This window comes from Plectropomus leopardus, chromosome 18 (assembly GCF_008729295.1).
Source record: "Plectropomus leopardus isolate mb chromosome 18, YSFRI_Pleo_2.0, whole genome shotgun sequence".
NCBI classification, from domain to species: Eukaryota; Metazoa; Chordata; class Actinopteri; order Perciformes; family Serranidae; genus Plectropomus; species Plectropomus leopardus.
Window position 1 is genome coordinate 538118 of NC_056480.1, and position 27750 is coordinate 565867.

General features: G+C 38.1%; 1 protein-coding gene and 1 pseudogene across 1 annotated transcript; both read right to left on the reverse strand.

Moving 5' to 3' along the window:
* Window positions 1-312: 312 nt before the first annotated feature.
* Window positions 313-7864, reverse strand: LOC121957718 (H-2 class I histocompatibility antigen, Q10 alpha chain-like). The gene is made up of 10 exons (XM_042506463.1): window positions 7533-7864; window positions 6160-6432; window positions 5227-5517; window positions 3465-3749; window positions 3152-3271; window positions 2128-2187; window positions 1861-1893; window positions 1515-1553; window positions 1024-1074; window positions 313-925 (listed from the first exon to the last, which is right to left on the reverse strand). The coding sequence occupies exons 1-10, from the start codon at window positions 7822-7824 to the stop codon at window positions 849-851; spliced, it is 1521 nt and encodes a 506-aa protein (XP_042362397.1). The 5' UTR covers window positions 7825-7864; the 3' UTR covers window positions 313-848.
* Window positions 7865-9692: 1828 nt separating this feature from the next.
* The window catches only part of LOC121957371, a 46133-nt pseudogene continuing 28075 nt past the window's right edge, over window positions 9693-27750 (reverse strand).

Genomic DNA, 27750 nt, shown 5'->3' on the forward strand with positions numbered 1-27750 from the left:
TATAATACTTAACTTTAGAAATGTAATATATAATAAAATTAAAATATCTTTAAATATGAAATTATTAGAATTATAAACATAGACATTTTTTCTATCTTCTTTTTAAAATATTTTTTAGGTATTTTGAGGGAAAGTTACTCATTGCCTTTTTTTCCCCAATGTTATAGAAAGAAATCAAACCATCCGCTCAGGTTTCAAAGGGTTAATATTTAACTCCTGGGGCGCCCCATGTACAGAGGCCGCGAGTTCAAATCCAGCCTGCGACCCTTCGCTGAACATCATCCCCTCTCTCTCCCCCTTCCAAACTTAAGCTGTCCTATCCTAATTAAGACAAAAAAACAAAATAAAAAATAATGATAATTTATCTCCCGAGCTCTTGCACAGACCGAGTTTAATTTCAGATTTTTAGGATTTTTTTTAAGGTGCTTCTGAATTAATGTTAACATTTAATCTGAAAGGTCAAAGTTTCCTGAATTTCCATCGTGATCAGAACGAGCTCTGCTCAGTTTTCGCGCCTCAGACAACACTGACACTTTATCTCAGCGCTGATTCTTTTGCTTTCAGAGCTACAAAATGCAACAACACGAGTCCGCGTTGACGTTGTCTGCATTTAAACTCAAACTTACTCAAGTTCCGTCTCCGCGCTGCCACGCCAATTTGCCATGAACCCTTTTAAAGAGGCGGTGGAGACATTTTTCAGATTGTAGAAGTGCTCATTGATTTTTTTCAAACGTCCCTCATAATTTCTTTCCCACCGTAATGTTCATTGTTGTTTTGGTAAATTTGGCTCCAGAGAGCTCAGTGAGCCTCGATGTTCTCTGATGGAAATGACGTCGTGTGCAGAGACTTTAGACTTCCTCTGGCTCCTCGCTCCTCTGCAGGAGGGGGCTGTCGGGCTCTGGGCTGGAGTTTTTGTTGTTATCGGCTGCAGGGGTGAAAAGAAGTAATATGTTACACATACAATAGAAACTAAAAACATATTAAGTTGATGCAACTTTTTAATCAGCGGACAAAGACACTCACTAGAAACGCCAGAGTCGGAAGAGCTGTTGCTGTCGAAGGACTCATTCGAACCTGTGAACACAGAAAAAATGGAAATGGAAATTTTTTATTAGCTATAAGCTTTTGTGTCTTAACATTAAAAGGCGACTGCTAAAAAAAAGGTTAAATGGCGGCGATGTTTGAAATCATGTGACTGGTGTATTTGTTCAATTGTGAAGATTATCTTGCTGAAAAAAAAGTACAATAAAAATCTGTTTTCAATTCATATTTTCTGCAATAATCCAGGATCCAGGGAAAAACCTCATCGTATTTTTGACCAGTAAATCAGGGCGTCGCTAACTTCTGAGTTGGCCTACAAAAAAACGTCTCCTGTGCACCGCACTGTATTCACAACAGGGAGCCGATCAATAATAGCCGATCAATAATAATAAAAAATTAAATTCACACATTTTAATGTAACAGAGCTCAATGCAAACTCACTTTTTCTTTACATTTTCTATAAATAAACTTACCTTTGAGAGATTTTTTCTCAGCAGTTGTGTTGAGTTGTGCTTTATTGTCCCCACACACACGCATGCACGCACGCACGCACGCACACACACACACACACACACACACACACACAGACACAGAGAGAGAGAGAGAAAACATTAGAAACAACAGAAATGTGTAACTTTAATGTTACTCTATAATACATCCATTTCCTTTTTTTGCCATGTCAACAAATTGGGTACAAACAGTAACTGACCCTGCAAAACGCAGCTTTAATAACTTTCTGATTGTAAAAATTGAAGTATCATTATCACAAAAACAGCTTCAGGAGTAACAGAGCTCATCGCAGAGAAATAAAACACTTACCTGAATTGATGACAGTAACGGAAAGTGGCGGACCTGTTAATAAAGACAAAGTGTAAACAAACACATAAAGACGACATTTTCATATTTTTGAAATGTGAAGTAAAAGCCTGGGCAGGAATAAAGAAAAGGATAATCTGATTCTAGCCGTGGGCCTTCTTTGCATGTCTTTCGATGTTTCTAATCTCAGCTGTAGCTGATATGTTAATTGTAGCTGCAGCGTCCTGCTGACGCCCAATCAAAGGAGAGCAGATGATAATTTGGGACTACCAGAATATATAGGTTTAATCGGTACGCCCTTGGAGGAACTGCTGCCAGAGCCACGTGATCCTGTGAAGAAAAAAATAAAAAATAAAAAATGACATTAGGTAAATCACCTGAATGACCCAGCTCAAGTTAGCACAACAGATACCAGTTTAAGCAAGTTTAATAATTTAATTACTCTGGATTATTACAAAAAGCAGCACCACGACTTTCTTTTAATTCTTCTTGTATGATTTTTACTGTGAGCTCAGTCAACCTTCAGTTTAGTGAATTAACGACAACAAAGACTTTTGACTGACAGAGCTGCTGTTCAGTGTGACCTCTGACCTCTGAACAGCTCATGAAGTCCATCATAAAATAATTACAGACCTTTGCACCTGATACCGATTTCAAATATTAACTTATGGCTGAAAAGACTCTAACAGCCAGTACTTTTTATTTGGTGTAAAGACACTATGTTGAGTACTGCATTGAAGTATGATGACATATTCATGATTTTAATTTGTCCATGTTTGTGAATTTTTTCATTTTTACAGAAAATAAAACTCAATTTGGAACAAATGTATTCCAGGGTCCCTACAGCTCACAGACAGCAGAAATTTAAGACTTTTTAAACACTTTTTAAATCTCACTCAGAATGAAATTTATGAGTGTTTTCACAATGACCAAATTTGGGGGGGCTGACACCAATTACTTTTACTTTTTGCCCAAATATTGACTGTAATGAAAAACATGATTTTGGGTGACAGTACTGCAAGTGGTATTCTGTGAGTTTTTTAAAGTTACCTGTTGAAAAGGCTGTTTCATTACCTATTATTTTGAGATTTAACAATACAAGGTCAAGGAAAAAAAGGATTCATAAAATCCTACCTTTTGTATCTTGGCATTTTTAAGACTTATGGAAGTTAATTTAAGACATTTTAAGACCAATTAAGGCCTTGTTTTTAGACTGATTAATTCAATGACCTGCAGGGCCCCTGTTTTCCACTCCACTGGTAGTTAAAAGATGACAATTACATAACACACTTACCAATTTTGCCTGTTTTAAACAGGAAAACCAGCAACACAGTGATCCCGACCAAGACCAAAATCAGGCCTGCGACCACCCCGCTGATTATAGCTCCTCCGGACTCGGGAGGAAGTTGGTGATCTAAAAAAAAACCCAGAAAACATTCACATTAGTTTTTTATTCTGTTCACTTTGAACATCATTTCTGTTTTTTGGGGTTTAATTTAATAATCTTTTTTGTGACTTACGATGAATTTACTGCTATGAATGATTACAGACATGTCAATGGCAGCATTTTGAAATAAATATGACACACTGGAAAAAAAACACATTACCCCAAAGTTTCTCCACATGAACTCCAGATGCAGCGTGAATGACCTCACAGGTGAACGTAGATATGTCGCTCCTTAAAATCTCCACGCTGTCTCTTCTCTGGAAGGTGTCGTCTTCGTTCGGTCGGACGCCCGAGGACATCAAGCCGTCGTCTTCAGTCAGGATACGGTTGTTCCTTTTGATCCGCAGGACGATGTCTTTTGGGTAGAAGCCTGTGGCCAGGCACGTCAACATGACGTTTGACTTCACGTTGGTGTTCTTTGTGAACACGAACACCTTTGGAGGTGCTGGAGGAAGAAATAATAATAAATAATAAGAAGAATAACAGAATACACAAAGAAACTCGATATATTGCGGCTTGTTTCACGTTTGATGTATTAAATGACTTTATCGCAAACATTGTAAATAAACTGTCTCGTTTTTTAGGCACCAGCATGAAGCTCGCTCTGGCGTTTGGTTTTTCACTCTCTCTCCTGCAGCTCTCTGCCTCTCGCACCCAAACACACACACACACACACACACACACACACACACACAAAAAGCCATTTTTAATGTCTTTTATCTTCTGATCAATATATTTCAAAATTATCCTTTATTAATTATATATTTCTTTTGGTATTTATCTGTATTTCTGCCTTTATGCTGCTGCAAAACCAGAATTTTTCCTCCTTGTATCAGATAAACCTTTAGTTCATCTTGTCTTGTCTTGAATTCAATACTCACACGTCATCACAGAAACCTTTTAATTTCTATCCAACGGCGTACAGCAACAATTTTGGGGTACAGGTGTGTCTTATGAAAAGGTAATAATTTAATTGTGGACAACCTGGAGAATGTTGATCAACATTTATGAGGATGTATTTCTCTCATTTTCAGATTAAAACTTTTATTTTGGGTTTCATAGATCATGTTTACAGGCATCAATGTTCAAAAAACTTGGGATGCAAGATTATATCTGCACGTCATCGGTATCAGCAGAAACTGGCTTTAAATGAAATACCAGAATCAGTCAACATGCTGATTTCTGCTGTTATCACCAACACTTTTTTTTTTAAGATCACAACAAAAAACTCAACGATTTTGGCCAGAGAGCCGAGTACTTCAAAATAAAAGAACCATGGGTTCCAAATAAACAGTAGTTTATCTAACTTTATACTTTAACATTATAGCAGTATTTTATTTAACTACTAAAACTATAGTATAACAGTAGTTTATGTAACTTTACTATATGGCAGTAGCTACTTTATTTGTAACAGCAGTTCATTTAATACTTTTTATTTTAGTAGTATACGGTAGTTTAGAGGAAATTTTAAAATATTGAGATATATGTTGTGTATCGCATGATTGCCTAAAAATATCATCCATCCCTAAATTGCAGAGTTATCATTTTTTCCATTATAAGACAAGTATGACACAAAAACGTAGACCACTGCTGTGAGACTTAATTCATTTTATAATTTTCCTATCAGATTTCTTTCTGCATATAAAGGTCTCAGTGATGAATGTGTTGTTAATGAGAGTTGGGTTCCAGTAGCCAGGTCATACTGGATCCAGTGGTTGGACAATGACATTAATAAGGCTGCTACTAAAGATGTGTGTCAGTTACTTCAACAAAAAAAAATGTTTTATGGATTTTTTTTTTAATCCCAGTTGTTTCAAGAAGAGTTAAATTTAAGTTTTATATTTTAAGAAAGCAAAACTGTCCTAAACGTACCTCTGTTATCTGTAGAAAATAAATATTCAAGAGATTTCTGTCATACATACATGCTTCTTTTAGCTGCTTTTGTCCATATCCCACGAACTTCCCCAACCAATCCACGCACTCGCTCTCCAGGTAGCTTTTGGTGTATTCTTTCAGGACGGGGACATCGTCCCACTTTCTCTTGGTCGGGACTGCCGCATCAGTTGGGGCGACCCAGACTGAGTGGATGTCATCAAAGGACAGGAAGTCCTTTCCATCGTAGCTGTACATGTCCATGCCGCTGTCAAACTTAATGCTGCCATCAGGCTGTGAGTTGCCTGCGCAGCCGTGCATCCACTGAAGAACGTGGACGTCTGGAACGACACAGAGAAGCAGGACGGTGACACAAATGCCAAAAACGTAAAAGGATAATTACACATCCAGGCAAATTTAACATTTGTGGTTTCCTGGTTAAAGAGGCAACATTACACTCATTTTAAGGTTCATACTTATATTTTAAGCGTCTACTGGTCATGTTTATAAAGGCCAAAGCCTCTCAAGAAACTGTCTGTGCCGGAACATCTGTATTCAGCCTCTGTCTAAAATGCTCCATTTCAGTGCCTGTCTCTTTAAGCCTTTCCTCATCAGGTGGAAAATAGTCAAAATGACAAATTCCAAGTCAAAAGCCCAGAATGACACCCAGAAAAAATACAAGTCATGTTTTTCTGCTTAGATGGCTGTGGGATCAAAAATGTCAGTTTGAATGGAGCATTTTTGGACCTGAACAGTCTGAATGTAACTATTTAGTTTCCACAGTGTATTTTAGACTTATTGTAGGAGCTGAGCTGCAAATTCACCAATAAACATGCACAATCTTGCAAAAATGTATGCTATATGCATGAACACAGCCAAAATTACCAAAAATGGAGACTGTAAAGTGCGTTAAATGTGCCAAAAAGTCCCTAAAGGGTTAAAGTCGTTGATTTCATCATAAGGTGTTCCTGGTTGGATCTTACCTGAGTCGTTCTGTCTCATGCGCTTCATCAGGATGTCGATGTTGACTTTGAACCACTGCTGCTTGCTCTGGCGGGACTGTGTGCCTTTGACCCAGTAATCTGGAGACAGGCGCTCTTTCATCCAGTCCTGTTTGGGAACCTTCGTCTGGGTCTCACTGTCAAAGTAGTCGATCATCCTGTTGTCCAGCAGTCCCATGGCTGTGAACTCGTGGATACCCGGGAGTCCGGCAGGTTTGGAGAGAGCCGTGTAGATGTAGGTGAGGGAATGCCTCTCTGAGAATCACAGAGACGGACAGATATTTATTAGACAAGGCAGATGAGCGCCGGTAGATTTGACGAGGCCCACATGTGCTTGTTGTGGTCTTTCTTTGTGAAGAAAATTATTTAAAGTAAAATGGATTCTGTCCATGAACAAATCAACTCTTCTACTGCTTCTGGTCATGGCTACACACGTAAACGCCTGTGTAATCAACAGCTGTGTAGATCAGAGTTTGTCTTTTCCTGTCCCACTTACTATAACACTTCATGTGTGTTATCAAAGATATATATAAATACATCATGTTTTTATGTAAAATCCAGTATTGGTATTAAGCTCGAATTAGGAAAAGAAAACCAGTGAAAAACAAGGAAATAAAACTCAGAAAATAATTCAAACTTTTACAACCCAACTTTGTTTATGAGCCAATTCAGGCTGCACATCAGGCCAGAAAAATCTGAACAATGCTGTCTGTTCACCTCAGTGACGGTAATCAGGAGGGTGGTGTTCAAAAGTCGAGTCAGTTATTAAAGAGCAATAAACAATAACGACATGGCTGCCAAACTGTGTCAGAACATGACTCCATGAGTCACTGACAGATCAATATGATCCCCAAAAGCAGCAATAATAACTCAATCTGCTATCATACAATAAATAATTTAGGAAAAGTGAATGAACAAAAAATATAACAAAGTCCAACTTTCTGATACCAATAATAAACCTGCCATAAGACCAGCTGTTGTTTTTTTAGTCTCATCTGTACGACAATTTTTTTTAAAAGAAAAGGAAGTTTATGTTGTATTTTAAACACAAAACAAGCTACCATACAACATCGGTACTTCCTTCATACTGACGCCATGATACAACAGTGTACACATATCCTAAAATGAACAACGATCTGTGAGTGCTAAATCTGCCCCCCCCCCCCCCCCCCCCCGCTTGTTTTTTTATATTGAGCCTACAGAATTAGTGCACATTATCAAAAATGAAAATACTCAACGTCAAGTTTAACAAATTAAACTTGAGATCCGAATTTAAGAAGACGTCACAACTTCGTGTGTTTTTACTTTCGATTTCAACCATAACATATGATCGAGTCAAAAAGCTCAAAACTTACCGCAGTTTACCGTCAGTCCTGTCCACAAAAGGACAAACGCTGCGAGGGAAAACATCTTGGCCCCAAAACAGACACTTCTTTTGTTTTTAGTATCGAGTTTGATCGGACTGTTGGACCGTGTTTTCACTCCGCGACGATCTGCCGCCTGCTTCCGTCTTCTGTCTGGTCTGTGCCCCTGTGCTGCGTTCAGGGGCTGCTCGTAAAACACAGAGGTCTGACGCAATTCAAAAACTAAAGATACATGTTTAAATGAGTCACTGCAAGCCAACTCACCTAGGGCTTCCCAGTTCATGGTCACATTTCATGCTTGTTTGTCTTGCTTTTATACATTTTGTTTTTATTTATTCTCTTATTTTATGTGTTACTGACTTTATTTGATTTTGCATTGTTCAACATCTGTAAGTATTGTGAAAAGCTAAAACTAAATAAAATGTATTATTATTGTTTTGTTGTGGATTTTGCAATAATTTGGGTGAGTTAGCACGGGATGATCCACTTTTTTGATGTAATGCTAGAATTTAGTCAAGATAAGGTTGAATTAATAAGCACTATAACACAGCTTTTGGAAAATTCCATATTCACAAAAAAAGAAACTAAACCGATTTTCCTGCAATACATTTAAGAATTTCAGCAATATAACACCACATTAGCTAATGTTAAGAACAAAAAAAATTGAGGACATTTAGCCCTTTCTTGATTTCTTTTAAAAATATGGGAAGAGGGTGAAGAGCAATTTTGCAAGAAATCACCAAAAAATCCTCAAGGACTAACTAAAAAGTTGCAAGAAAATTACCTCAAAGTAAGCAACAAAAAAAGTGAAAAAAAAACAAAAACAAGATATTGACTTCAACAAAAAGCAAAAATAATAACAATTATAATTTTATATAAATGTGTATGTGTGTGTGTGTAGCTTTAAAAAGTAAAAAGCTATATGTGTATATATAGCTTTAAATTTTTATCATATTAAATGAATATTCTTATAAATTATTTATATATATATTTATCTTAATATTTATCTTAATCAGTCCCCAAATGCTTTTTTTTCCACTTTCCTCTCACTTTTTGAACCACCCCCCCCCATAAATAACGAACAATCCCTAAAGTCGAATGCCCGGGAAACACTTCGAAGTATCATTAGAAAAAAGATAAGTTTTATGGCACAAACGTCTTGGAAACATCTCGATACATCATTACAACAAAGACAAGCTTTATGACACAAATGCCGCTGGAAATGCCTCAATGTGTCGCTAACAAATGCCAAGGTTTGAAAGCACAAACAAACGTCTTTTTCTCACTTAGAAAAAGACGGATTTTGTGGCACAAACGCCGCTGGAGATGCTGTGATGTGATGCCAAAAAATGACCAGTCTGATGCACAAACGCTCCAGGAAATGCCTCAGGGTGTTGATAAAAAAAGGTTTGATAGCACAGACGTTTATGAAATGCACACAGCGAAGTCTCGGGTGGTATCAGCAGAGACGTACAGCGTCGACATGTTCGATGAGAGCGACAAAGATCAGACCAGCAGCTCCGTGACACGTTTCCTGCCTGGTCACATGCACACAGAAACGGCGTTTAGCCCCGCCCACCTTAGCCCACCAGGTGGACAGCATGAAGTAGTATTTTTTATATATTATATTATATTTTTATATAATGATATTTTATTTACTTATTATTTATTTGTATTTAATTTTAAGCACTTTTTCAAGACTCATTTGCCTTTTTAATTTTACATTCTTTTTTCTCCTTTTCTTTCTTTTTTTATCACTAATTTCCAGATATTTCTCTTCTTCTTTTACTAATTTCATGCTATTTTTGGGGTCATTTTTCCTTTTATTGCTCACTGCCTTCTTCCCATGTTTTTAAAAGAAATACGCCACATTGTTTGGGGGTCTTAAAGGGTTAATCCAACATTTAAAGTGTTGGAAAATTATTATTTTCAACCTCACCATGGTGTGAATGATTTTCCAGATAGAAATTACACACTTTAAAAATAGGCATAACTCAAAGTTGTGCTGGGTGTCACTGAAAGTTTGCATGCATCCTGTCAATGTTACCCGAAACATTTTTTTTTTGTAACCCAGACCCATCAAATGATAAAATATCCACTTGATATGTTTTTGTCTTTCATTTGTTTTTCTTGTAAACTCATGGGGTTAAAACGTGGATGTGAGAGGTGAAGACAGACCAAACGTACAGAGACCAGCTGTGGTCTTACCCTGGTTTGGGTGAGAGGTGAAGGGGTGTCAGTGAAGCTGGCTGTTAGCTTACCCTGAATGAGAGAAAACCAGAGCAGCAGTGAATGAATTGTGCTGTTATGTTGTTACTGTTGAACTCTCATTTGATGTCAACTCAGTAAAAATAAATAAATATGGATATTGTTCTTCATTTGCTGCCACACTGCAGTCCTGGAAATAAAGTTTTAATGTGGCTTGTAGCTGTTTGTGCTTTCACTGTCTGTTATAGCCAAATTATTAAAACCACTGACAGATGACGGGAGTGACATTAGGCGGGTTTCCATTACAGATTTACGCAAAACTTAAGCGATATCTTTGAAATATTGATAAAACACAATTGTGAGATGATTGTGTGATATTCTGCGTTTTCTTTTCTTGCAATAACATTCATAAAAAAAACATCAGCAGCTTCATTTCTATTGCAGCCACCACACTAGCCGTCATTATTTCCAATCCAGGCATAGGCGTGTTATGGAGCAATGATGGAAAAGCGAGCCCCTTTTACGTGGGAGCGGCCACGTATGAGGGATTTCTGGGAGCTGATAGTCCACGATTTCACAGAGGAATTGTGGATTCAAAACTTCCGGATGATCCGCTCGACTTTCTCAGAGTTATGTGATGCAATAACAGCTCTTGTAGCTCCTGCTGCATCATGAGGGAGCCAGTTCCTACTGACAAGCACATAACCATAACATCATGTGACCTAAAAAAGCCAAAAAAGCATTTCCACTGCAGTTTTACAAAATATGGCTTTTTTTAATTGCCTGAAATACCACCTCATGCGAGTGTAACTTATTTTATTATTTTGCGATAAATGGGATTTTTTTCAAAATTAATGTCTTTCCATTACTTTATATTTTCATTTTCACTTTGCGCAATTTAAGTGTTAAGGTAAGTCTGCACCATGTTTCTTCTCCCAAATCAAACCAAAACAGTTTTTCATTAGTTACAACTTTACGTTAAGTGTGTAACATCAGTTGTGTCTGCACATTTTCTTACGTTGGTTGGCTAAACTGCACAGTTTGCAAGCTATTGCAGCCAAAATGCTAAAGAAAGCTGATGCTGACATTAACCTGCAGCTACAAGCCACAACAAGCTAGCCAGCGCACAACTTAGCTAGCTAAAACTGTGACAAACTGTCAATGCACATCTGAGGATTGACATCAAATAACTGAGTCTATGTTTAAGGTTGAGAGAATGTTGATTATTAAAATGTATGAATGCCAAATCACAAATATGTCACACATTCATGAAAGCGTCAAATGGGTGCACAAACACAGGATTAACACAAAACACAACCACATTAGAGACATCAAAACTCACTGAAAACTGACAAAACAGGTTACGCCGTCACCAAAACAGTGATTAAATAAGAAACACATGGAGTGAAACTGTAAATCGAGAGCTTACAGTTTTTAAGAGCACCGCAGCGCTTAAGCTCTTGAAATGAACATGGAGGAAGCATTTAGTGAGTGAGCACACATTTTCAGTCAAACTACACACGAGTGACAATTAGTTAGCGAATGACGTTTTGCTGAAATCAGCACAAGATGTGTGGCGAAGGAAAGATTTAAGATTTGTGTGCGAACAGTTTTTTTACTCGAGGGTGAAAAGAGCAAGTTGTCTGCAGAGGACGTGACAACATTGACAGCAATGTTGTAGCATTGTGCAGCAGTGATTAAAGTTGTTTTACGCACTGTCACAATGGCTTGTACCTGTGCTGATGACAAGCTTGTGCAGTCTGGACAGAAGGCCGGGACCCTTCCCGAGCAACGTCACCGTGTATTCCTTCAGAGGGGGCAGATTCTCAAACTGGAAGGAGCGAGCTGAACCAGGGAGAACTTTTTTGAAGGTTTTGTGACTTCCTGTGACAGGTTTTGCCTTTGGGCCGCTTTGGATCCTTGGATCTGGTATAGAGGCACTTTCAGGCACTTTATTTTCATCTTCACTTCTTCCGTTTTCTGATTTTGTAGCTGGTCGGTGGTCCGCTTCTTCCTCTCTATTTCCACCCTCTTTCTTAGGATCCTCTTGTTTTTCTTCTGGATCGTTCTTGCTTTCCTTCTGCTTTGGCTTTTCATTTTTCCCAACATCTTGGCTTGTCACAACAAAGTTTTTGTACTTGTCTTCCGGTGAGTCCCATATGAGCGTAAATCCATCTGAGGTCCGGTTTGTGACTCCAACATAGTCCAGAGGTTCCCTTGTGACTCCCGAAGACGAAACATCTGATCCGACATGATCCTTGCGTTTCGCTTGTTCTGGTTTCCTGTCAAACAACCGTTTTGCAGTATTGTTTGTTTTTGTTTCTGGTCTTCTTTGGCTCCCGCTGGTGTAGTGTCTAATCTGGGTGTGATGTGGTGACGTTGGTGGTTGTCTCTTTGGAAGTGTGACTGGTTTTGGGGCTCCATGTCCTGAATCAGAGGAAGTTTGATCGATAGTCTGTCTATCTTGACTTGTAGTGTCAGCATCTTTGCCAGCGTTGACTCTTTCTTTATGGGTGTCAGAGTTTGACTCTGGGGTGCTTTTTTCTTCTTCCTCAGATTTAATAGTTTGGTCTAGAGCATTAACCTCCACCTCTAAGTCTTTAATCTGTGGTCTCACGGTAGTGTCATAGCCATCTATCTGGGAACTTGTAATTACTTTTGCAGTGTCTTGTTCTCCTGATTGTTTAATTTGGACTCCTTGAGTAGGCATGGGAGCAGCCTGCTCTCCTAACTGGTTATCTTGGACTTTGGGTGCACGATCTTTATCTAATTGGCTAATCCGACTTCCGACTGGAATGCCGCTGCCTCCATTCAGGTTTCTGGTTGGAAAAGGCTTGCGCATGGGACCTCTATTTGGAAACTGAGGTGGTCTTAGGTTTGGACGGGTTTTGTTTTGAAAACGTCCACCATACTGTTGCGGGCGACGGAAATAACCAACTTTGGTGTTTGGGCTATGGGGGGAAGGCACTCCACTTCCTCTGACAGTCTGATTAACCTCAGTGCTTGTTAAGGACATACTTGTCCCAACTCTGTCTTCATTCCCTGCAACTATTGGCCCTGCACCTTCAGCTGGATATGCTTCTCTGGAAGCAGAAGTGGCTGGCAATTCGGTGGAAGATAACGCCTCTTTTCTCATTTCTGATGCAGGTTTTAAGGGTCGAGAGTGGGGAGGCAGCAGCCTCATATAGGGACGTGTCCGGTTCTGAAGAGCACCAAAGACTGGACGACGCAAGTATCCTCCCTTTGGAGGAATACGGCGAACTGGTGTTCGTCCTCTTTCTGTTGGCATCTTTTTCTGGTTTTCTTCATCTTCAGAGAGTGCACGTATAGTTGTGTCATCTTTGTCACCACTTGCATCCCTCACTGGAGGAATTCGCCGAACTGGGATTTGTCCTCTTTCTGTTGGCATCTTTTTCTGGTTTTCTTCATCTTCAGAAGGTGTGGTTGCCCCATCTGTGTCTCCACTTGGATCTGTCACTGGAGAAATGTGCTGAACTGGGATTTGTCCTCTTTCTGTTGGCATCTTGTTTTGGTTTTCTTCATCTTCAGGGGGTGCAGGTGTAGTCGCCCCATCTTTGTCTCCGCTTGCATCCCTCACTTGAGGAATATGGCCAACTGGGATTTGTTGTCTTTCTGTTGGCTTCTTTTTCTGGTTTTTGTCATCTTCAGAGGGTGCAGGTGCAGTTGCCCCATCTCTGTCTCCACTTGTATCCCTCACTGGCATAACTTTGTCAGTTAAGGAAGATTCCTCTTTAGCTGATGAAGATGGTGGAGACGATAATTCACTTGTGGATGTATGTCTGGTCTCTGTCTCTCCTCCTCGGGTGAGGTTCGCACGAGGAGTCAAATGGTGCGGATCTCTAAAATTTTGACGGGTTTTGTTCTGAATCAACCCAAAGTTTGGGCGTGGGCGACGTATGTATCCATGTTTTACAGGTGTTCGGCGGAAAAGAGGTTGACCACCTCTTCCTGAGGGTGGTAGTTTTCTGTCTTCAGGTGACTTAACGTCAGTCGTACGTCTGCTGTTATCAACGTCTAATTCATTACTTCCAACTGATTTATCAGAGCTGGAAAGGGGCGACGATGAAGGGAAAGAAATAACATTTTTTAGCGATGATGGTGCTGCAGTTGATGATGATAAAGGTGGTGCTACAGAGGACGGAGACGACGGCAATAATGACGATGGTGCAGCCGATGACTCTGATGATGATAATGGTGCTGCTGTTGATGCCGGTGAAGGTGGTGCTGAAGACGGAGATAACGGAGACGATGATGACTGTGCTGCTGATGACTGTGGTGATGATGAGGGTGGCTTTCTTTCTTCAGGTGATGTAACGTATCCTTGTTTTGCAGGTGTTTGGCGTAAAAGAGGTGCGCCGCCTCTTCCTGAGGGTGGTAGTTCTCCGTCTTCAGGTGACGTAACGTCAGTCGCAGTTCTGCTGTTATCAACATCTAATTTATTACTTCCAACTGAATCTGATTCATCTGAGCCTGAGAGGGGTGTTGATGAATGTGATGATGTTTGCGAGGTAGATGACTGCGATGGCGATGATGAATACGATAATGACCTGGACGAGGACGGCGGCAACGGCTTCAGTCCCCTAAAAATCTGCCTCCTCACTGTTTCTGCATTAACAGAGAGGTCTGACGGGTTAGACAGGTGAACAGAAAATGTTGTGATGTTCCACCTGTCGAAAGTGTCCGTCACGAGTTTATGGAAAGGATCCGGTGTATAGTCGAGGTTTGCCTCCGCCGAAGAGGGTTTCGAATCATCCGTTTCAGAGGAGCCTTGATCTGAACCCGGCGTCTTTCCAACCAGCACTGTTCCATCCCCTCTGCACCCACTGCCTCTGCCCCGATGGGGTAATCTGATGTGTGTCACTTTAACTTTGTTCATACATTTCTTCTCTTGGCTTCCAACAGTCCCAGTTGGCTCTGGAGACACTGGAGCAGTGTCGTTTCCTTGGCTTGCCATGCCAACATCTGGTTGCTCTTTGGGACCAACAGTTGGTTCTTCGGAGCTACTTTCTCTGTTTGTGTCTGAGTCACTCCCAGACATCTGAGCTGGATTTTTGTCATCCCTCCTCTTAGTGCTTGATGCATCCACATTTGGGTCTCTTACATTCAAAGCTTTCTTCCTATCTGCTATATTAGGGACACCTGGTTTTGTTTTTTTGGGTGCTATTGGTGTCTTCTTCTTCTGCCCCACTGGGAGCTTTTTCAAAGGGCCTGGGCCAACTTTTTTCCGTCCAGGCACAGGTCTGGTTGTGTTGAAATGGGAAGGGCCTGAGGAATTTGGCTTCTTGTACAATGTGGGCCTTTCAGGAACTTTGGGCCTGGTGCCATTTTTTGTGATCATTTTGCTGACCAGAGGCTTCGTTCTTGCAATCACAGAGGTTGTGACGTCTCTGTTAGGTCCATCGATGCCTCTGACTTTTACAGAGTCATCCTCGCTCCCATCCTCCCTCCTCCCTGGTTTTTCAAAGACTTGCACCTCAGGCGATGGGTCTCCGTCTCTGTCAACATCTCGTCCTGGTGCTGCTGTGACCTGCATGGTCAGAGCTGCCGTGGTAACACCCGGTAATGTCTTCCCTAAAGATGTGAAGGGAGTGAGCATTTGGATTTAATGTTAAGGTCATCATCATGTGCTGCTGCTGCTGTTAATAATCCAGAGGAGATCATGTCTAATAAAAGGAAGAAAAAGCAGTTTTAATACTCATTGTGATACTTTTCGGGAAACCTCATTAACGACAGTTTATTAGTTATTATGCACGAGCAAAAAAAACAACAACTTTGTGCAGTGGGATCCATGTAGAACCGCTAAGGAGAAAATTAAAATATATTAATGTTAAGATTGGACAGAGAAAATTCAACATGCTGAGTCACCGCTGAGAGGAAAAATATAATGACTAAGTTCAGGAAAATGGAGCCGTTTAAGGAATATTTCCTTCTGAAACTCATTATTTTTGCTCCTGAAGGGCCAAGTTTCACCTTGCTTCATTAACTTTTACTGTGACATTTCTCCACATTGTAATGCGTTTTAAATTATGTGTTGTATTGAATAATGACGACACATTAAGTTTCACTTAGTACCTGAATACAATCTGGAGGAGAAATATTTGAGTTATTCAAAGACAGCAAGGTCAAAGTATCTGGAAATTCAGCTTGTTTTGGAGATTCCTAAAGTCTTTACGTCCCGCTTCACTCAAAAATGCTTTTCTTCTGTTTGAGTCGCCCAAAATGACAAGTTTCACATTTCTCTACTGGATTTCTGTGCATTTCCCTAAAATCTGAAATTCAAATGTACACAAAATGTTCCAATTATATTCCCATTTACACGCACCTGTTCATAGTCTGAATACTGTGCCCTAACATGTCATTCATCACGGACTCGTTGGACCATATCAAAACCCGAATGAATATCAGCACATCCAATGTTTTTTTTATTGGAAAATGCTAAATTTGAAAAAGGCGTAATTTGGAATTTCTAAACACAATATCAAATTCAGCATTTAAACGTAGCCAATGCTAAATCTGTCTCCCAATTCTTTATGACTTTCTGCACGTGGCTTTCAGCTACAAGCTTATTGGTTTCTTCTGAAGACCGTTAAAGAAGACCTCAAAATTAAATAGCTTCATTTTTACAAAAACTGGCTAAAACAGGAGGAAATGGTGCATCTGTTGTGGACCATTTAAGCGGTTGATTAATCCACATTTGGTGCTTTGGTGAGTAAAAGGTTTCAAGGATCAGGACTGTCTTATCCTTGGTAAAACTCTGTGAAAACAGCAGCCTGAAAAGAGAGTCTTGTAATCAGAGTTAAGTTTGGGACAAATACCGATTGCCATTTTGAACAACATGTGATGCTCTAAAGTAAGAATTAGTTGCCGTCAATATTTCAGAAAAACTTTGATCCTACTCACCTGGAGTAACCTGGGTGGTCGCTGGTTGGCTCCGACTGCTGCCTTTCTCCGCCACCAGTTCGATGTCATACAAATGCCCCGCCTCCAGCTGCTGGATGTGGGCAGAGTCTTGACCAGCTGGGATGGTCATCTCTTGACTCCTCCCTGCCCCATCGTTGGGGTAAACGGTCAAACGGTACCTGTCGATCTCACCCTGCGACTGCTCCCACTGGACAACTGCGGACGTGGAGGTCGTCTTGACGGCTCGGAAGTTGGTGGGACCGGAGATGACTGGAGACGAAGAGAGACAAAAAAACCCCCCCACAATTTACACTTTCATCAGCCTCTAATCTGCCAGGACACATGTAGGTGTCAGTGCAGGGACACTGGTGGTTTCCAGCTTATAGCTTGTCGGCTAAATGTGTAAACAGGGTGCCGTGTGGCCCCCAGACCATTTTCTAATTCACAATAAAACAAAGTGATTTACACTGGGAATTTATTTTGTATTTTAGTATTAATAAAGTGCCAGAGTGCATAAAACAGCATCAAAATAGAGATTGTTTATAAAAAAAGGTCACTGAAGGATCCACCACACCCCCCAACAGAAGTCCTCGCTACGACCATACTGTCCCAAATGTCCTAAAATCCTAGAAATGTCCTAAAATCCTAAAGACATCCTTAAGTCCTTGAAATGTCCTAAAACCCGACGTGCTAAAAAATGTGCTTAAAATTCTACAAAAATCCCAATATCCGAGAAATGTCCTAAAATCTTAGAAACGTCCTTAAAATCCTTGAAACGTTCTAAAATCCGAGAAATGCCCTAAAATCCAGAGATGCCATAAACTTAATATCCAAAAAATCATCGAAATGTCCTAAAAACCTAAAAACGTCTTAAAATTCTACAAAAATTCTAAAATCCTGTAAAAATCTGGAATTTCAAGAAATGCCCTAAAATTGAGAAAGTCCTAAAATCTTAGAAACGTCCTAAAATTCTTGAAATGTCCTAAAATCCTGTAAACATCCTAAAATCCAAGAAAAGTCCTCAAATCAGAAAATTATCCTAAAATCTTAGAAACATCTTAAAATCTTAGAAACATCTTAAAATCTTAGAAACATCCTAAAGTCCCAGAAATGTTGTAAAATCCTAGAAATGTCCTAAAATCCTCGTGTTGTCCACTTTAAATTTATTCTGCAGAATCAGCACTTTCCCTCCTCTTCGCTCTCCTAAACTCGCAGCTCGGCTCCTTTAAATTTCGGTCCTCGTGTTCACGGCCTCGATGCTGCCACAGATGACATCGTTCACAGGAAGGGCAGCGGGAGCAAAATGTTTAAACTCTCTCTGCCAGTTTGGCGATTTGAGCCGCTCGCGTCGTCCAACATGTTGGTCAGAAGCTCCGTTTTCTAACCAGCAAACGACGCTTTTATTGGGACGTTTTACATTTGTGCGCATTACTGTCAACTGCAATAAACTCATGGTTTCAGCATTTGCCATATTTGATGAATGGGGCTTTTCAGCATGCAGATATGGACACCAAACTTCTTGTAATGAGGCTGAAGCATATATTTTATACTGCTTATCAATGTCAGTCTTTTAGAATACATTCAATTATCTCAGTTTTTCTCAAGAAATGAAGAAAAAAGAGCTTTTTAGAGCATGAAAAGACATGAAATAATAATTCAAAACCATTGCAGTAAAACTCAACATTACTACTATGAAAGTGAGACATTTTAAGATTAAATCAACTGCCCACAAGATTATAAATGTTATTAAAAACAGCAAGAAAACACTGATATCAGCAAACACTAAAAACATTAAAATTTACAATTTTTATCCAGGTGTTCAAAAATGATTTGGGGCTTTCTCCTTGTTTTGCCCATGAAGACAAACACACACTCATGTGTGTCCGTTCTCTTGTCTGAAATGTTGCCATTGAATGTTTCTGTGAATCACAGATGCTTGACATTTGAACATTATGTCGCAGATTCACTGAAACTTAATGTCTCAAAAACGCTTCGGTCCATGTGTTGTTTGGCTTCTGCACAAAAATTACTTGTTTATGGTGAGGCAAAAAAAATCATGTTTTTTCTTAAAATATCTGCTTTTCTTGGGACGATACAACAACAAAATGCTGTTTGTGGTACTATCCCAGCAGGAAACGCAGCAATGTTTCAGTAACTACGACTATGTATTGGTTTAATAAAAAAAAAAAAAATTCTGTGGCACTATCTCGGCTGGAGACGCAGCAAAAAAAAAAAAAAAGAAAAAAAAAAAAAGAAAAGAAGAAAACGAAAAAACCCCAACAAAACAACCAGAGCAAACACTAAATGCAACTATGTCTTGGTTAAAATAAATAAATAAATAAATAAATTCTGTGGCTCTAAGCTGGAGATGCAGAAAAAAAGATTTCTGTGGCACTATCTCAGCCGGAGACGCAGCAAAATAAAAAAAACAATAATAAAAGAAAAGAAAAACAAACAAACACTAAATGCAAGTATGTCTTGCTAAAAAAAAAAATTTCTGTGGTACCCCCCTGCAGACGCTGCAAAAAAAAAAGAAGAAAAAAACAAAACCCCCACACTTTTTATGGCAATATCCGGTCACTAAATACAGTAATGTTTTTTAAGAAAAACATCTGCTTTTTGTTGCACTATCCCTGCAGAATCTGACACGTTGTTACAGTAAAAACAGCAGCTTTTCATGGCACTATGCTGACTGGAAACACAATATCTTGGCAAAAATAACATTTTTCTCAGTGAATACTTTTAATACACTAATCCTCCACTGATGACTCCCTAAAAAATCAACCATATAGTTGTTTGTTGGCAGGTGTTTCACCTAATTATTCTCCACCTCCAGATGTCAAAGTTGGCTTATACGTCACTTTAGAAGTGTTGATTGTGGTGACTGTGCTGCTAAAACATGTGGTTGACTCTGTATCTTACATTTGAAAAATAAAGTCAAACTCAACTGTTTTACTTTATGGATAAATAAAACAGGCAGCTCACCGGTCACAAAGTCGGTGGAGCTCTCGGCTCCTCTCCTGCCGTCTTTCTCTCCGGTGACGGTGGCGGTGTACTCCTGACCGGCTGCCAGGCCCGTCTGGGTGAAGCTGGTCAGGCCGCCCTCCACCTGCACGTCTATCTGCTGGTCACTCTCCTTCTGTTTGGGCACAATGACGAGAGCGAGCGATCAGAAAAACCTGCATCAATCACTTGAAAGTCCGCAAAATGCTCGTAACAATGGCTTCCACTGATTGGTGGCTAAACTTTGTCCACCACAAACAAAATTAATTAAATGGCTATTTTCAAACACACTAAAGCAAATATATAAATACAAGTAGACATATGAAACAATAAGCAACAAGATATTGTCACAAATATGCTGTGATAAAATAAATAAATTAAAACAATCAGTTTCCAAAACAACAACAATCAATATGAAATGAAATGAAATGAAATGAAATGAAATAAAATAAAATAAAAGTAACATTACAGTTAGCTGGTTCACCCAAAAGACCAAATAAATAAATTACTTAATACATTTAGTAATACTTTTTTTTCTCTCCAGTTTTTCTTCTAATTTTTAAAATTGTATTTGTTAATATCTTAATGATTTTCCTTGACTTTTTTAATTTATTCTTTTTTTTTTAATAAAAAGAGATAGCCAATGTCTTCATGTACAAAATAAATGAATAAATAAATTAATTTAAAAAACACTTATTTTTTCTCCAAATTTTCTGCAGATCAGTCTTTAAAAATATAATATACTTTTTTTCAACAAAAATAATTCTGTTATGCACAGCATATTTGTAAAATTATTTTATAAACAGTAGTTAAAATAATTTGGCTCTGTCCAGATAATTTTCAATAATAAAGGTAAAATTTATATATGTATTATTATTCTTTTTTTTTTTTTTTAGTAAGTTACACCTCTAAAGCCCGAAGAGTTAGCCAAGAGGTAAAATCATTGTTTATGTATACAAAATTGTATTTACATTTCAAACTGCTGCTGATATAATCTCATATTTCTCTTTATGTGATCTATAATTGAATCTTTAGTCGTTCTGAGACTGAAAACACATCAGCACATTAAAAGGACCCAGTTTAAACAGTGAAACTGAGTTTTTCTGGTGCAGCACAATAACGAAGCAGCAGAGGGCGAGTTTTCTCCTGTTTCTCACTGACGGCTGATAATTAACTCCATTCACAGTAATAACAATAAAAATCACAATGTTATCATCATTAAGGTGCGTGAAGAGTCGGATCAGACTGAGTGGAAACAGTGTGTGTCCGCAGGGCGTCGTGCGTGTGTGGGTGTGTGTGTGTGCGTGTGTGTGTGTGTGTGTGTAAAGACACTGGCTCTGTTGTGTTTTGACATTGTGGAGTTTCCAGAATCTGGGTGTACTGAAGCGGAACAGAAACAATCCCGAGGGAAAGTGTTCATGTTTTGTTTCTTGAGCTGCAATCACTGTTCTTTGTTTTATTTGTTTGTTTTTATTTGATTGAATGTTGACTTTAAAATATTCGGTGATTGCTGCAGCCAGAGGGGGAATCCAAAATCCCGATTTCTAAAAATAAAGACTTTGTTTTGATGTGGCGGGTCGCGGTTAACAGAAAAGAGGCTCCGCAGACTGAAGAACGACGTGAAGAGAAAAAGAAAAGGAGACTTCAAAGCACATAAAAAATAAATCACCAATTCAGCATCTGACCAAATGTTTTCCCTTCTGTTCCTGAGATACAACGACCAATCCCAGCCAGAAAAGTGTTTCTGGAGGACATTATGACGTCACAGTGAAGACGACATTTTGACTTTTTGGATATAAAATGTCATTACTTCATCATTTTAACCCATTATACATTTGTGTGACTTTAACGATAAAAATAAAGTGATTCACACTGAGAATTGTATCCCAGAAATGTACTAAAATCCTTCAAACATTCTAAAATCCTGGAAATATCCTGAAATCATTAAAAGGTCCTAAAATTCTGAAAAGTGGCCTAAAAACTTAAAAAAAAATCCAAAGAAAATGCTTAAATTCTAAAAGTATGTCCTAAAATCCCAGACATGTCCCAAAATCAAGAAATGTCCTAAAATCCAGAGAAGTCCTAAAATCAAAAAAGTCTAAAAAGTGTCTTAAAACCTCAAAAATGTCCTACAATCAGAGAAATGTCCTACAATCCAGAAATGTCCAAAAATCATTCTAAAATCCTGGAAATGTCCTGAAATCCAAGAAACGTCCTATAAGTCTAAAAAGTGTCTTAAAACCTCAAAAACGTCAGAGAAATGTCCTAAAATCCTAGAAACATCCTAAAATTCTAAAAGTATGTCCTAAAATCCTAGACATGTCTCAAAATCCAGAAATGTCTTAAAATCCAAAAAAGTCCTAAAATCCTTCAAACATTCTAAAATGCTGGAAATGTCCTGCAATCCTAGAAATGTCCTAAATGTCTAAAAATGTCCTACAATCAGAGAAATGTCCTAAAATCCCAGAAACACTCTAAAATTCTAAAAAGATGTCCCAAAATCCAGAAATGTCCTAAAATCCAGAAAAGTCCTAAAATCCTTCAAACATTCTAAAATCCTGGAAATGTCCTGAAATCCTAGAAATGTCCTAAAAGTCTAAAAAGTGTCCTAAAATCCATAAATGTCCTAAAATCCTGGAAATGGCATAAAATCCTTGAAATGTCCTAAAATACTACAGAGTGTCCTAAAATCAGAGAAATGTCCTTAAATTCTTGTCTAAACATGGCCTTGAGGTAATTTTCTTGTACTTTTCTATGTTTTTACTTGCTGTTTTAATTCTTCTTCCCATGTTTTTTGAAAGAAATCAAGCCACTTTGCAAAGGTTTCAAAGGTTAAGAAAAGTGCTGGTTTCTGGGTTTAATGTTTTCTCCGCAGAGAAAAGCGTGTTTTTGTTTTTTCTGCAGTCTGGTTATGAAACAAAGTAATTCTTCTGATTATCTCTTTGTCATTACAGACTTTGTCGTGACTCCGTGTTCTTTCTCAGTTCTCATACTTCCAGTCAGTATCATTTCACGCTGCACAAAGCTCTCATTATTAAATTTATCTGCTGGAAAGCCTGAAAATTCCCATGAATTAAAAAGCTTACTCACCAGTTACTCAACTGGGAGCGCTGGGCTGGCATTTCTAATGAATGGACGCCGTGTTGTAAAGTAAATGGACCACAGCTGGTTGCCATGGTGGTTGCTATGTTGGCTGCCTGGTGATGGAGGTCGTCCTGGATCAGCGTCTTCGTGTCACTAAACGCTTTCATCCGTTTCCATGTGAACGAGGGTGACATCAGTAAGACTGAGACTCCATTAAATTCGTGATTAAAACAAGTGGAGGCTCTGTGGCGTCTCCGCGGGACGTTCAGGGATCATTCTGGACACGATGAGGTCAAACTGGGCCACCGAGTGACTCCCAGTCTGAGAGTTTATGATTGTTTTCCTGCTACAAAATAAATCTATAAAGAAAGTTTTTCTGTTTGGTTCCATTAACCTTTAAGGGGCTGTTTGATGCATTTTACGTGCTTTTGTTTTTTCATTTTTTGATAATTTTGTCTGTGTTCATGCATATGGCATACATTTTGTCCAGATTGTGTATTTGAGTATAATCAGTGAATTTGCAGCTCAGCTCCTACAACAAGTCTAAAATACACTGTGGAAACTAAATAGTTACATTCAGACTGTTCAGGTAAAAAAATGCTCCACTGAAACCCATTCAAACTGACATTTTTGATCCCACAGCAGAAAACAGAAAAACATGACTTATAATAATAATAATAATAATAAATAATAATAATAAATATAATAATAATAATTAATAATTAATAAATAATAAAAATAATATTTAAAAAAACTACTTAGCATGTAGTGAATTGAAAAAAAATATATAAAATATAAAAACGTGGAATCTTTAGCAGTTAAAGGGTTAAATACTATCGATACTTATGATTGGGACTGATGTTGGTTAAAAAACTCAATGAAAATGAAAGTAGAAAATCAATAAAATAGTAATGTATAAAATCAATGTCAAATCAACTTTACATGTAGTACATTGAAAAAATTTTTTTTTTTCATCTAAAAACATAGTGGCAACATGACAGAAACCTGGCATTTAAAGGGTTAAAATTCTGAAAAATAATAAATATTTAATATTTATGAAGTAGGACCAATGTTGGATAAAACATAAAGTCAATGAAAGTAAAAAAAAAGCACATTTTGTGCGCAGTAAGTGTGTGTAATATTAAAGCCTAAAAGGTTAATGCATGAGTGATAATAATCTAATGATATAATTTTAAATAGCATAACAGTCACAGGGGACATTTTATACTTTTAATACTTTAAGGACATTTTCCTGCGCGTACTTGCAGTCTTCATCGTGTGACTGAGCTGCACTGTGTTTGACTTGGTTTTAATCCTCGTGTCTCCAGTCAGTGACGTCCGTCTCTTTTATTATGGATGGGGATTTAAAAAGTCCACCAGTCCAGAAGGACCAGTTCAGTGGAAGGAAGTGGACACTTAACGTCAGTGGGAAACGATGAATCAGCGCTCGGTGTTGCCCAGCAGCAGGCCGCGCTGTGATTGGTTATCTGAATTAAGGGCAGCTTATTTAGAAATAAAGTGCACTTTTATTTTGGAATCCATGAATCATCCGAGCAGAATAAATCAGTTCAATTCATGTTTTCAACAGAGACGGCCGAAAACTGAAGAAGACACATTTCTTTATTCTTAAAATTAGACTGGACACAAGATTTTAGTGTTTTCCAGATCGGGCTGTATCTTTAAATAAATGTGTGTCTGTCTTTTATTTGGCGTTTTAATTAGTTTTATTTTTGGGGATGTTTGCCTCTTACATTATTATACATTAATATTATTTTCTACTTTCATTGAGATAATTTCAACCAACAGCAGCCCAAATCATAAATATTAAATATTCTTAAAAGTAAATAAATAAATAAATAAATAAATTTTAACCCTTCAAATGCCAGGTTTTTGTCATGATGCCACCATATTTTTAGATAAAAAAAACAGTAAAAAAAAAAGAAAAAAAAAAAAAATTCATTTCAATATACTATGTGCAAAGTTGATTTTTTTTGGATGATCACAGTGTTAATAATTAGCAGCATTAAATTTGTACTTTAATACAGCTCTACAGTAGTTACACTCCACTGTGTTTGATGGCATCTTAACAAACTCATGTTTGTTCAAGTTTTGTTCAGCAACCTGCAGGATATTATTTCCAGATGATAAAGTTTTCGGAGATGCCAAAATGTGTCAGGCAGAATTTTGAGTAAAATATGTGAAGTGATATTTCAGTGTTAACCCACTGGAAACTTGCAAAATTGGCTTGATTTATGTCTAAAACATGGGAAGGAGGCAAAATCCACATAAACAGAAATGACCCAGTTTAGTAAAAAGTAGAAGAAAAATTCCTAAAAAAGGGAAAAAGGAAAAGATCTGGAAAAAAATGCTTTCAAATTTAAATAATTCTATAGAAAATTTTACAAATATTCATGATATTTCAAAACATTTAAACATATTTTCTGGACATTTTCCCCCAGCTTTTTAAAAAAGTAAGTTTTCAGTAATTTTTTTTGCAATTTGCGAGACATTTCTTGCCGAGTTGCTCAATGCCTTTTTCCTCATGTTTCTAAAAATAAAAAAAAATGTTGCTCAGGGTTCAAAGATTCAAAACCTCGATAAAGGCGTCTAGATGCAGCACAAAAAAAGTAAAGCCGATCCAGGCTTCAAAGAGTTAACTGAAGAATTAAACAGGGGTATGAGACAAACATTTTGTGTCTCATCATTTAAATATTTCCCCGAGCAGAGTGTCAAATGTTCGGTGGTTACAGCGTCTCTGCTGTTTCTGTTTTATTCGATTGTAAACTAAATATTTCAGGTTTTAACAACAATCTCAAGATGTCAACTCTGGCTCTGAGAGCGTCTGTTCGGACAGTTTTCTGAACATTAATAGCGCAAATCTTCAAGTGATTATCCCCCAAAATAAATAAAATAATAAAAAAGTAATAATCACTTGCAGAGAGTGTCTGTTATTTTGAGAAGTTGAAATCTGAAGATCAATTTAACGGGGAGAAATCGCCGACCTCATCTGGAAACAATAAATATTTGTCGGATGTAAACGTGATTTAACTTCTCGAACATAAAACATCTCTCAGCCAGATGTTCTTTCTTTTCGTTACACGAATCTCATCTGATCTGTTGTTGTTGTTGTTGTGACTGTTGTTGTTTATCTGTCGGTCCGGTAAACATCTCTCCCTCCCTCTCTCTCTCTGTCCGTCTCTCTCTCTGTGTCACAGCTGCGGGCCGGTGGTGATGTCATTCCTCTGGCAGACGCCATGTTTTTGACAGTGTTTACACGTTTCCGCAGCAACAAGCATCCCACATCTGCATCTTTTCCTCTCCACCTCCCAGCGTTCGCTTCATTCACCGACTGCTCCTCTGTTCTCATTCTGATCCGTTTAAGCCGAGTTTCATCTACTCTTTTATTTCTTCTTTTCTTTTACCACTTTGTTTCTCTCTGATCAGCAGAGGAGGAAGTACTCAGTACAAGTAACGCAGTAAAAGTACTCTGTTACAAAAAAAAAAAAAACACTCCTGAATTCAATATTTCACTGTGGAAGCTGGATCGTCTTTACTTGTCTTGTGCTGCATCCAGACGCCTTTCACAGGTTTGTAAATCTTTGGACTCGGAAATTTCTTTCCAAACCAAGAGGAAAAAGGCAAAGAGCAACTTGGCAAGAAATTTCTCTAAAATTACAAAAAAAACCCTGTAAGTTTTGAAACGAAAAACGTCCAGAAAAATCTGTATTATTGACATTTTTTTCCAAATAATTTCCTCAATTTTTTTCTCTTTTTCTTTTTACCCCCTATAGAATAAATACATTTTAAAAGCATTTTCCCAGATCTTTTCATTTTAAAATTTTTCAGGAATTTTCTTGTGCTTTTATTTATTTATTTCTTACTAATTTATTGCTAATATCCGGGTCATTTCTTCTTAGCAAGCTGGTGCTGAAGCTTCAGGACAGCCCCTCCCACAATCTGGCCCATCCAGATTATAGCTAAAAAGAAGATTACTTTAACTATGGACACACACCAAAAAACTCCAAGAAAACTTCAGTGCTATTTGGTTTTAAGCAGACAGAACACAGCGGCCGACTATCTGACCACCGTGTACAGTATTTAAGCCACCGTCTCTCACTAAAGGCCTGTGAGATTTTGGGCTGTCCAACATTAAAGCTGATAAATGTGAAAAAAACACGGGGAATTCTCTGGCCATCGTTAAAAACAGACCGCACAATGAGACATATGATTTAGATTTTCGGAGATCAAACACTCTGAAACTCAGGACCAAACTCTCACGATCTGACGACGGCTAAAAGTTAAAATACTACAAACTAAAGCAGAAATAAAACTCAACGTCTGGCACTGATTTCCAAAATGTGCTCCTCGGAAATATCGAGCACATGAACGGCCCTCCGAAGTCACAATCACGAGTGGGAAATTGGGAAGTTTCCATGATACCAGCGTTGCTGAGTCGTACCGTTTGCGTGACGTTTCAGGGCGGCAGAGATGGCAAAAAGCTTCGAATCAGTGTCAACAATTGACAGTAAAAAATTATATCTATTTTTTATTTTGTTCCTAGTAGCTCTCATTCACTTTTAGTAGTTGCACATTTTAGTATCTGTTTAGTATCTGAAAACTAACATTAATAAAACTGTTATTTTATAACACGAGCCGCCGACTTCACGTCATAAATGCATAAACACGGCGGCAAAAGTCAAGGTTTGGTCAATGGTAAGAAACTTTTTTGTTTGTGTGTTACATATCAAGTTTGTAGAACAAATTTGATTACATATATATATGTTTTTTGTATGTTTATGCATATATATATCTGTGTATGTATATTTTCTTTCTATATATTTTGTATTCATGAGTTATGTTCAGGTAAGGATAATAATAATAATAATAATAAAAGGATAATAATGGAGAGGGGGTGGGATCAGATACACTTACACTGTTGTCTTGTCAGATTACCTCTTATATTATTTTTATTGTGTTTTATTGCAATTTTTAC